The sequence below is a fragment of the Ammodytes marinus genome (assembly GCF_949987685.1).
Source record: "Ammodytes marinus genome assembly, chromosome: 20".
NCBI lineage: Eukaryota > Metazoa > Chordata > Actinopteri > Uranoscopiformes > Ammodytidae > Ammodytes > Ammodytes marinus.
In genome coordinates, this window is record NC_137224.1 from 2,312,582 (window position 1) to 2,324,887 (window position 12,306).

General features: G+C 37.6%; 1 protein-coding gene across 1 annotated transcript in view; it reads right to left on the reverse strand.

The window, feature by feature from the left end:
- Positions 1 to 1,636: 1,636 nt before the first annotated feature.
- Positions 1,637 to 12,306, reverse strand: part of tubgcp2 (tubulin gamma complex component 2) — a 14,606-nt gene continuing 3,936 nt past the window's right edge. The window contains exons 5-18 of the mRNA XM_080048582.1: positions 12,262 to 12,306; positions 11,590 to 11,797; positions 10,308 to 10,507; positions 9,607 to 9,796; positions 8,902 to 9,047; positions 8,276 to 8,456; positions 7,472 to 7,652; positions 6,199 to 6,371; positions 5,229 to 5,357; positions 4,585 to 4,705; positions 3,909 to 4,052; positions 3,183 to 3,299; positions 2,622 to 2,785; positions 1,637 to 2,002 (exon numbers count right to left, since the gene is read on the reverse strand). The exon at positions 12,262 to 12,306 is cut by the window's right edge and continues 115 nt beyond it. Of these exons, the coding sequence (XP_079904708.1) occupies positions 1,927 to 2,002; positions 2,622 to 2,785; positions 3,183 to 3,299; positions 3,909 to 4,052; positions 4,585 to 4,705; positions 5,229 to 5,357; positions 6,199 to 6,371; positions 7,472 to 7,652; positions 8,276 to 8,456; positions 8,902 to 9,047; positions 9,607 to 9,796; positions 10,308 to 10,507; positions 11,590 to 11,797; positions 12,262 to 12,306 (2,075 nt within the window). The 3' untranslated portion in view covers positions 1,637 to 1,926. The remainder of the gene's footprint in view (positions 2,003 to 2,621; positions 2,786 to 3,182; positions 3,300 to 3,908; positions 4,053 to 4,584; positions 4,706 to 5,228; positions 5,358 to 6,198; positions 6,372 to 7,471; positions 7,653 to 8,275; positions 8,457 to 8,901; positions 9,048 to 9,606; positions 9,797 to 10,307; positions 10,508 to 11,589; positions 11,798 to 12,261) is intronic.

Sequence of the window (12,306 nt, forward strand, 5' to 3'; positions counted from 1 at the left end):
AAACATCTTATCAAAAGTCAATTTCCACACAACACACATCGGACCCATTTAAAGAATAAATATAACAGTAAAACTAAATATCTCTCTAACCTAGTTCTATGTTTCATTGACAATGCTGAAGTATTCTTGTAATGTGAATCTCTAATAATACATATCAAGTATTCTACAATATGAATATAAACTTAATTATCAATAGAAAGTTAGAAAAAATAAATTATTTCTTCCTTGTTGAACTTTTTTCTGACAGGTTACATGCTTTTATTTTGAAGGATCAGCATCGGTACATTTCCCGGTATGACTCACGCGTCTCAAGTCGTTTTCTGGTAACTTATCAGTGACTCAACGAATCAGGTCACTATGATTAGTCAAGGCAGCGTCACTATCTGACCATCAGGGTTTATATTCTTCATATCACGCCTCATAACCTTGGTGAATATGGACAAGTTTATACTTTCCTGTTAAAAGTTAGAGAGCGATACACATGAACATTACATCATTTATATAATTTTAAAGACTATCAGTTCACCCACTACAATAAAGTACACTATTGATTTATTATTATTCTTCCGGACAATTACACACAATACACAATTGTCTCTTTGCATATTCACATATTACTTTGTGTTATCGTCCGAAGGGCGGCAGGAGAAGCCAAAGGCTTATCAGGTCCCGCCCCCACTGCCATAACATTCAGATACACAGCTACTGATACAGATAAAACATTTTTTTTTTTTTTTTAAGAAGAAGATGCATTCCAATACACAGACAATTTAAGGTCTCCTTATTCATTGCCAGTGTACACCAGACATGCTTTCCATTTCCCTCTCTGCCTGTGACAATGCAGATAGTGATATGGCCTTGTCCATTTCTTCTCTAGTAGTCTAATAACATCTGCAAAAGTATTCAAAACAGTCAGTCTGTCTGCTGACCTCGGCTGCAGTCCCATAACATGCAGTGTATTTACAAATTCTTCAGATTTAGCTCAAATTAAAGGTGGAGTCAGTGATTCTGGAGAACGCTTGTTGTCAAAATCACTTTTCAAAATCAGTGAATATCTCCTCATGATCTGCTACCTGTATGTACTGTGTGCGCGCTGAAAAAAAAATCCAGTGTTAATACACAGCTTAGGCTCTGTAAACTGGAAGGTTACTAGCGTTGGGGCTAGCTTTGTTTACATACCAGTTGATACACCTAGGCTGTGTGTTAATAGTTTCATTTGTTTCAGTGCACACAGTACGGACAGAATCAAAAAGTGATTTTGACAACAAGCGTACCTTTAAGTCAACCAAGTAAGAAGGTTTCGACAAGTGAGATCATTTTAACAGTCACACCCAGAAAACTATTTAGGGTTTTAAAAACAAACAAAAAATTAAACCAGGGGAACATAACCCTTTGTCTGTTAGATTATGGGCCGGTTTTGCAGACATGGATTAAGCCTAGTTCTGGACTAAATTGTACTTTCAATGGACAATCTCCATTCAAAATTCCATTTAGTCCAGGACTAGGCTTAATCCATGTCTGTGAAACTGGCCCAAAATATTCAATGTTAAGTTAAGGCAGAGGTCCAGAGTATTAATTAATTCGGTAAACTTTTTTTTAATTGAATACAAACAAACATTTTCATGGTAAAGGTACAATAAGTTACCCAGTAGGAGTTTCAGGAACATTTTATTTTATAACATTTCAGTTCAACATTTCTTAAAAATGTACAATTCGAAGCAAAGAAATGAGTCTACAAGCATCAGAAGTCAACTCTACATTTCATACAATCCATAATATATAATATACACACTGAAGTTTCAGCTGTCTGGACCAATAGCCAGTGTCCGTGCGGTTAAGATCTGGGCGAAAGGCATTAGAAATGATGGATACACACGTGGAAAAAACATTTTTATTCGCAAATTTTACATGACAAGACTAATTTTGCTACGCCGCAGCTTTCTGACTGCGCTCTATGGCCATGCGCTCCAACCGCTCAGTGTAGAAGCCGTTGAAATCCAACCTGAGAAAAGACAAATATATCAGGATGGTTTTTATCCATATTTGGGGCAATTGGTCTCGTTTGAATAAATATACAGACGCTCTCTCACTCTATCCCATTTACCATTAAAGGAATACTTCACCCATATGGAATTGGAGTTCTATCATTTTAAAATCGCTATTATAATATAATGAATGAGGTTTGTCTTCCCTCAGTCTTCCCTCAGTCTTCCCTTGGCCCAGCTGTCCTGTTAATCCTAACCCTACATGTAACCACGTGTGATGTTGTTTATCTGCGCAGAGCAACATTGTGGAGTCATGTTTCTGCCCAGCTGATGAAGACAGGCAGGTTAGGACTTGTCAGGGGGATAGGAGGGGATTTCCACCACATAGCTTGGCCCCTGCATAACTATTTTTACCCACACAATTTAAGTTCTTTAACATTTAATTGTTTTATCCTGGAAGAGAAGCTATGTGGTTCCTTGACAAAAAAACAAACAGTTGTTACAGTATATATTCCTGGCTCCCTCACTCTTTTTCTTTGTTGCTTTGGAGCATTGTTGTAATGACTTTAAATATTTGTCCAGATCTATAAATACATAAAAACACACATTTGTCCCATTAAATGAGCAGAGTCTTACCTGTATATGATGCTGATCATGCTGTGCTCACAGTCGTTGGTGCTGTAGATGCTCAGTTTGTCCAGCAGGTCCAGAAGCAGCATACTGAAGTTACTGTCAAACTTACTGATGGTGCCTTCAAAGCCCGCGTCAGACTGTAGGATATCCACGTATTCTGCTAGAAACTAAAGCAATGGAACAACATGCAATTATTATTTAAGACATGTTAAAGGTGCAGTGTGTACTATCGGAGAATTTAGTGGGATTGTAGATTGTCAACGCTCCCTTGCTAACCCTTCTCTGGATGAATTTACAGAAGCTACGGTGGCCTTCAAGGACAAGAAGCTATAGTTACTAAAGATGGCATCATCCACCACTGCCTCAAGTCTTTCCACAAAATCAAGTAATGAGGTGAAGATGTATTTAGTTATTTATTCTATAGTACTTTTCTTCTTGGTCTTCCAACAGGTGCATTTCCCCAGGACGCCCACTACTGTATATATAACAACGTGTAAGGCCGTTAAGTTTGTCCGTTCTGTGTTACTGTAGAAACATGGCGGTGCAACATGGCGGCCTCAATACCTTAGTCTGTAGCCTCTTCTTCTCTGCCTCCTCTGACTGTTCGCTCACAGTGGGCGGTCCGTCCATCGTGCCTTGTTCCAGAGACAGACGCTCTAGTCTCATGCTCTGAGTGAAACGCTGAAACAGTGAAAAAAAAACATCTTAGCTAAAGCATTCGGGAGTTAATCACCCCTCCATGGTGCATATTTGTAATCTAGACATTAAAGGTGGAGTCAGTAATTCTAGAGAAAGCTTGTTGTTAAAATCCCTTTCTATCAAAATCAATGAATATCTCAATACGATCGGCTACCTGTCCGTACTGTGTAAGCGCTGAAAAAACCCAGTGTTAATACACAGCATTAAACTGGTATGTAAATCAAAGGGGGCACATTTAAAAAAACAGAACAGTTTACGGAGCCTAGGCTGAGTATTAACACTGGATTTTTTTTTTCAGTGTGCACACAGTACAGACAGGTTATAGCTCATGAGGAGATATTCTCTGATTTGGACAAATGGTGATTTTGTCTACAACATTCTCCAGAATCACTGACTCCATTTTTAAAAGGTCTAGGAGCATAAACAAGTGTGTGTTTTGTTTACTAGTACACCTGGGACCCGGTGGACCCCTTTACTGCAGGTCATCCCCCCTCTCTCTCTCTCTCTCTCTCTCTGTCTCCTAATTTCAACTCTGTATTGCCTAATAAAGCTTGAAATGGCAACAACAACAAAAAAATCATGCAAACCGACCTGCATGCAGTTGGAGAACATGACGCAGACAGACATGAGCTTGCTGAAGATACGCAGCAGCTCTGGGTTGGTGAGCATACAGTCCTTCAGACAGTTATCCAGGAAGCTGGTGTGATGGCACAGCACGTCATCTATGTTAGACGCCTAAGGAAGGAAATAATAAGAAAACAAGACCGTCAGCACAGAAAATATACCACAGATAGTCCCATTAATGGCATTTAAAAGAGAGATTGATACTTTATTGTAAGAGCAGAAAAAGGTTATCATCTTACTGTTATTGTTAACATTGTTTTTTTGTGTTGATAAATAAAATAAAATAGAAATAAAAAAAATTAAAAAATTAAAATAAAACAAGAAGGGAGAAGAAAAAGTAATAAACGTACATTCATACATAAGAAAAATAATAATAATAATAATAATAATAATAATAATAATAATAATAATAATAATAATAATAATAATAATAATAATAATAATAATAATAATAATATTTAAATTAATGGCATTTTGAGACAATGGGCACAAATAACAAATAAAAAAAAATTATAATAAAAAAAAATTAAATAAAAAAAGAAGAGAAAAGAAAAACTAATATTCATACACATATACATAATTTTTTTTATTTTATTTTTTTTTTAAACTAATGGCATATTGAGACAACAGGGCACTGACTCACTGTTTTGAGGTTGTTCTCCATAACGTGCCATGTCGGCTCGATGACCTCAAACATCATGTAGTACTGGATGTTCTGCACAAAGTTTAACATGCGCTGTCGCAGGGCGAACGCTGCAGCAAACCTACACAGGGGGTGGGAACACAGTGGGAAGACAGTTTTTATCGATTGTTATTTTTAAGGCCGAAATTTCCTTTATTTGTGATTGTTATATGCACCATACAAACAAAAATAACATACTACATACCCGAGGAAAAGTTAAACATTTATTGCATAAAATATATTATTGATATTTGTTAATAAATAGAATACATATGAGATACTGGGTTAAAGTCATATTTGACTTTAGCTTTTCTAATGTCTATTCTATACTTTATGTATTTTAATCTTGATGTATTTCATGCCCCTGGAAAGCACTTTTGAATGGCCTTGAGTCTGAATTGTGCTATAGAAATAAACTTGCCTTGCCTCACTGGGAAAAATACGGGTCATAGAAAACATAAATAAAAGGCAGAGTGGGATAGAATGTAATCATTAAAAGCAAAGTTTACATTCTGAGGTAACCGTTTACATATTGGAGAAGAAGCTTTTCAAGTGTGGAAATTCTAAATTTAAAAAAAAATTTAAAAAATCCTACATCAACTCACCATTTTGGAGAGCGTAGAGAATACTGTTTGAAGTCTTTGTTGCTGATCCAGACGTTGCACAGAAGCCTCTCAACGTGTTTACAGTAGAACAGATGTCTGAACAACATCTGGTACCGCGTCAGGGCTTTCCTGGGAAAATGGATACAAAGAAATCATGAGTTAAATGATTTTAATGATTTTCTTTTTCCTCGTTTAATTTAAGATATCCAATCTCATAAAGTCCAAGCATAAAGTCATATAGTAGAAACACAGTACTTTAGCACAGCAACTTACAATTATTTTTTCATCTGCCTTATATTTCTTTGATCAGAAAATATTGGAAAATGCAGGTTATAATAGAACAAAGCCTTATCCAACTAAACCCCTAATATATTCAGTTTACATTCATGCATTACAAAGAAATCTATCACATTTTTATACCTTTTTTTTTATTTTCGTTTAATTTAGTTCCTTATGGCTTCCATGTTATCTTTAAAATAAAGAAACACATCTCCTAAATATGCTAAATGCAAGTGTTTCCCTTATGAAATTGCCTCACATATTACATTACGAATTAAAACTCCACCTTTTGATTATTATGTAATATTTTATGAAAAAAAGCACATGATGCATTCTCACTAAAAAATATCAAACACATAATAGATCAAATCAATTCTCAGCATCATAAGCATCATAATCTTAAATCTGCCAAACTCTACCTGTAACTGTTTTAATTAGGCTATATTGTACTTTCACCCATTTCATTTTAATTGCTGCCACTCTTCACCACTGTGTAAATGTTTCAATTGTTTTTCTCTTCACCTGTTGTTGTGTATTTGATGTATTTGCATTGAATATTGTTTATGTATTGTTGTTTTTCCTTTGAATTTGTTTGATCTCGACGTCATTGTAAATGAGGGTCACCCCTCAATTGGTCTCTCGAGGATAAATAAAAGTTAAATAAATAAATAAAATAAAATAAGAATGTCACCTGTTAATGATGAGCGAGAGCGGCCATTTTACGATGTAGTCGAAGGAGAAGGCCTCCAGCCCGCTCAGAGCCACATCGGCGGGGTCGGAGTTGATGATGGATTTCTCCTGTTTGGTCTCGATGGCCAGAACACGCAGCAGCTGGGTGATGACGTCATGAGGCATCAGGTCAATCTGAGGAGAGAAGGCAGGGAAGGGTGTATTATAAATGAAGTGTCTGTCTGTCTGTCTGTCTGTGTGTGTATCTGTCTGTCTGTCTGTCTGTGTGTGTGTGTGTATCTGTCTGTCTGTCTGTCTGTGTGTGTGTGTGTGTGTGTGTATGTCTGTCTGTCTGTCTATCTAGGCTTTTTAATCTTGTATTCTAATATTGATAATAAAAGAGGTAGTACAGAATCGAGGGAACAGTCGCATATACATTGACGACAATATGCTTGTACGTGAGCATCCGTACTTTGCCTAAACACACCTCTCCCTTTTAAAATAATGAATTTGAAGATTTTTTAATGGAGGCAACAATCATACTTCAGGCACGGTACGAATGCCTAGTGTGAGTGATTCCTTATTAACATATATAATGTGCTTTCTTGTATTCATCAAAAATAAAACTAACGTAGAGTAGAGTATGCCATGTTGTTTTTTTAATTTGTTTTGTCTTTTGTTTGTGTGTTCGCTTTTCAATTCAAGTTGTGTATTGAACAAGCCCCAACCTCAGCGATTTTTACCAGCATCCAATAAGGAAGTGACCACAACTGTAGTAACCAGGAAGTGCCACTGGGGGGGTGGTACCAAGACCGAGCAGTTTTTCTTTGACTCACTTGTTAGACAGGCCGTTTTCAAAGTCTTATTAAACCTATTTACAGCCTGGTCCACAAAACCATTTTAGTCTGTATGTTTAGGTCATATCTCCATGACAACACTGAGGGAGGTGAATTTTTTTTGGACCATGCTAGTTTTTATTTTATCGGAGGTTAAAATGTATTGGCGCGAGTGACAGCTCTCCGCCCGTTGTCCCTCACTTTGCCTCGGAGGTATACGTCAGCTATCTCCCTCCCCCCGACGTGAGGCGGAGTAAAAATCTCACAAAATGGCGACGCGCACAAACCAGGATTATTGGATGTTGTGTGAATAAATGAGGTCAGCCCGGATGCTACATCCATATTATTTACTATCTATGGTATTTAAGTTGTAAAAGGAAAAATTCCATAAATAAAGTATTAAAAACAAAACTAACAAATAAACCCATTTTAACATGACCCAGTGTTGTGTTGTCCCACCTTGACGTCGTCCTTGAAGGGGTCGGTGTTGGCGGTGCTCATCCTGAGAGCGAGCTCCAGCAGAGCCTCCAGTCGGGGGGGAACGATGTCGTCCACCGGCTTCTTCAGCTCCTCCTCCGTCAGGTCCATCAGGTGCACAAAGAAATCCCCCTTGTCCATCAGGAAATAGTGCTTGATCGATCTAATTTAAAAAATAATAAAGAACACGGGCACATGTATAGTTTTATTGCAACTTTTTCTGTATGAAAACTTTCCTATTTGGTAGTTATAGGAAGGAACACAGGGTAGATGTATAGTTGTATTGCATGTACTGTATAAAAAACTATCCTTGGGTTATGTGAAAGGAGCTTAGCATCAAATATATTGTGATTTTTATTATGCACATATTGGTTTTATTCTATGTTTTTTTGCTGTATTTAAACTGTCATTGGGAAGGAAGGAGTATATTGTTATTCGTATTTAAAAAATAATATCATTTTTCCATGAAGTGAACAAAGAAATCCCCCTTGTCCATATATGTATTCTGTAAGACAAAAAAATGTGGATAGATCGAATATTTCTGTTATCTTCCCCGCACTCCATTTTAAAAAGACTTCTTAATGCTGCTTTTGGTACAAGATGTGTTTTCTTTCTTCAAATCCAACACTCTTGGCTTTGTACAACCCTTCTGTTAATAAATGTTTATTTGTACTGTAAGTGTATATGATGTTATGTTAATTTCCTAATAAAAAGATAAAACAAAAAAACCCAACAACAACTGGATACCGCCCAACTACCATCATTTTAAAATCTAAAAGCACTTACTTTAGTCGTAAGACCAGCTCCTTGTCCTCCATGAGGAAAGTCAGTAGGACTTTGCTGGCGTAGTTATAAGATTTCTCTATCTGCTCCACATACACTCTCTCCTTCAGGGTGTACAGAACCTCCTTAGCATCCGGACACGTCACATCACGCCCGCACTCACGCACCACGTTCAGGTATTTACCTAGGAGATAACACAGACAGGAACATAGATATAAATATATATAAGTATTTGTTTATACAGTTAGTTTCATTGAGATCGATAGACCCGTGTACGATACCATAAAAACACATACAATTAAAGGTGGGCGATTCTGAGAAAGCTTGTTGCCAAAGTATTTTTTTGTCAAAATCAGTGAATATCTCCTCGCGATATGATACTTGTCTGTACTTTGTGCGCTGAAAAGAAATCCTGTTGATGCATTGCCTAGGCTCTGTAAACTGACACGTTGCTAGCTACGGTAGCCCCCTTTGTTTACTTACCCGTTAACACCAGATTTATTTTCAGCGCACAAACATGACGGACAGGCAGCAACATTTTTAACCTACTTTTTTAGTTCATTGTGAAAGAAATCTCTTATCTCAGCTCACTTTTATATGGTTTAACATTTTTTTGTTTTTGTTTTTACCTGTGCTTAATATTTTGTCGGCCATCTTCTGTAGGAAGGAGGGGATGCGAAGCTGCACGACGGTGTATCTCTGGTCCCAGTATTTATCGTTATAATCCTCCTGAATCTTCTCCTTCTGCAGCTCGTGCTCCTCCACCATGAACTCACTGAGAGGAGAAGAAATATATATGAATAAAGATTTAGGGCATTTTACCCCCTGCCATGTTTGGTACACTTGAAAAAAAATTGATTTTTCTTCCACCTTTGCTGCGGTTAAAGCCCTACTTCACCGGTGGGAATATGAAGGTGTATTGAACTCTGAGATCCATTGTAGTATAAATGTGCAAACATTTTAGAAGTCGGTTCATCCTAGCCTGAGAAAAGGCAGAAAGAGGAATACTTCACCCATACGGAACAGGCGTTCTATCATTATAAAATCGCTATTATAATATAAAGAATTAGGTTTTTCTTCCCTTAGTCTTTCCTCAGTCTTCCCTTGGCCCAGCTGTCCTGTTAATCCTAACCCTACATTTTTACTAGACAGTGAGACCATAAAACACTCTTTCTGCCTTTTCTCAGGCTAGGATGAACCGATTTCAAACGTTTTGCACATTTATACTACATAGGATCTCAGAGTTCAATACACCTTCATATTCCCACCGGTGAAGTAGGTCTTTAAACACAAAGAAGCTACCATGGTACGGGTGTGTTTTGCCGAGCTGATACCTGTATGGGTCATTTATGATTCCTCTGTAGATCCACTTCTCCAGGATCTCAAAGTAGGGCACGCTGGCGGCCTTAGTGAGGTAGAGACACAGCTCCTGGGCCTGGCTGTCCCCCGTGAAGTTAAAGGTTCTGTCGTGAAGAAGGCTGAGAGTCGCCCCGCCCATACACTCTCCTTTATCCACAGACGAGGCTGGGAGGAGAAGAAAAGGAATTTATTTTGTTAATAAGTTTGAAAAAGACGACTTAAAATTCTGGTACATACAAATACATTTGCACATCATTGTTACTTCATTGTTATAACACACAAGTGCATAGCAATAAAAATAACATTCATACATAATCAGGCTCAGTTCGTCCGTTTATCCTCGTACCAATAGAGGCCAGTATCTCAATTCCCTTTTTATTTTTTATCAAAAAAAATAAATAAATAAAGAAATTAAATGAAATGAAATGAAATGAAATTAAATAAAGTGTGCAAATAGCAAAACAAATCCTATTCATACATAACCAGACTCAGTATAATCAGTCTGTTCCTACTCTTACCAATAGGAGCCAATATCTCATTCATATAACATTCATACATAATCAGGCTCAGTTAGGGTGTACATATTCAGACTCTTACCAATAGAGGCCAGTATCTCATTCATATAACATTCATACATAATCAGGCTCATTTGGTCTGTACATATTCGGACTCTTACCAATAGAGGCCAGTATCTCCATGGTCCTCATGGTGGGCTGGATGTAGAACCAGAGCTTCTGCAGAGAGAGCAGACCCTGTCTCTGTAGATGCTCCAGCTGGGTGACCAGGATCAGGTATTCCTTCATCAGAGTCCTCATGGCCGCAGTCAGAGCGTGGTTCACCTGCCCGTACTCAAAGGAAGACTTCTCCTCTATGAAACTACAAGACAAATACAATATCCAGGGTTAGCAATCAATCAATCAATCAATCAATCAATCAATCAATCAATCAATCAATCAATCAATCAATCAATCAATCTATCTATCTATCAACCTTTCAAACAAATCCGATGTAGTTCAAACTAGTGCTTAACATTGAAAAGCAAAAATGAGAAGCAATTAAATATGGGGAGTTAAAAATATGAAAGATTAATAAATAGTAGAAAAAAAATCTATTTATTAATTGAAAAATATTAAAAATCAGTTAGTGCAGCTTTTTAAAGGAGAAATTTAAGCACTTTCAGCACTTTAGGGATAAAAGTCAAACTTGTTCTAGGATCATGAAGCTCTTGAAGGAACTGAACAAACATCCATTGCTTTTTTTTAAAAGGAAGACGTATCATTAATAAAGCTGATATACAAGGTTTTGGTTTTTTAATGTTTTTTGCACAATTTAAAATGTAAAGAATAATCAAAATAACTCATACAGTGCAGAGAGAGGCAACAACTATGGTTGCGTTCCGAATCGCATACTCTTTCTTTTTTCTATTCTACATACTACATCCGACGATAAAAAGAATCTAGTTAGGATGCAGTAGGCATACTATTGGGACATACTTTACTCTCTTATTTCATCATAACATTGCGCCTTGATCTTGCCTCTTGCTTTTATATCCGTCGCATCCCCGTTTGTTTTCATATGGAGGCTTCGTCGATGTGACGTCACTTCACGTGCACACTGGATTGTGGGTCAGAATTGCCCAAATAGGATGCACTTTTCAACACTAACAATCTTGGCCGCATGAAGTAGGACATCCGGGTACTTCTAACCATCCTAAATCTGGCCACAAGAATCGGGACATCCTAAATCTTTTTTCTACATACTATATGGTAGAAAGTATGCGATTCGGAACGCAACCTAAGACTTCTCCTCTACTAGAGATGAAGTTTCAACTTATTCAATGGTCATGAAGCTACTGAAAGTACTGAAAAAAATAATCCATAATTTCTTGTTAAAATATTTGTTGAAAATAAATTATTGTATTTATAAATAAAGTTGACTTGACATTGTGAAACGCTCACCGTGTGATGGTGGAGTAATACGAGGCCACTGGCAGTATCCTGTTGACCAGCTCTTTGATTGACATGTCGAGCGTTGAGTCTACGATGAAGGAGCGGTTCTGTCTCCCGAGCACCGGCTGGGCTGAGATGTCCCGCCCGTCCACTCCCACCAACACAAACAGCAGGTCCTCCACTAAGGCTTGTTCCTGGGCGGCTAGGGGCATCGTACCTGGGCAGGTAGATAATAGCACTGTTAAAAAGGCTGTATAAAACCACAGACATTGTCTAAAATACATCATTCAGGCAAAATTTTAATAAATTAAATAAATTACATTACAAAAATTAACAAGATCTTCAACAGATCTTTGAGGCTAAAACTACAACTCTTAAGTTAAAACGAAAACTGCTGTATGACATATATGATTGTTTCTTGCAGTAGAAATTAATGAGAAGGGGCGTTCTGGTGGTGTAGTGGATAGAGCGCGTACCATATTGGCTCCGGCCTTCGTTGCAGTGGTCACGGGTTCAAATCCGACCCGTGGACCTTTACTGCAGGTCATCCCCCCCCCCCCCCCCCCTCTCTCTCTCTCTCTCTCTTTGTCTCCCCATTTCAACTCTGTACTATCTAATAAAGCTTGAAAATGCCAAAAAATAACCTTTAAAAAAATTAAAATGAATGATAAACTGTCTCACCGATGGAGACAGCAGGGTCTTGTGGTGGGCTGGTGCTGGTGATAA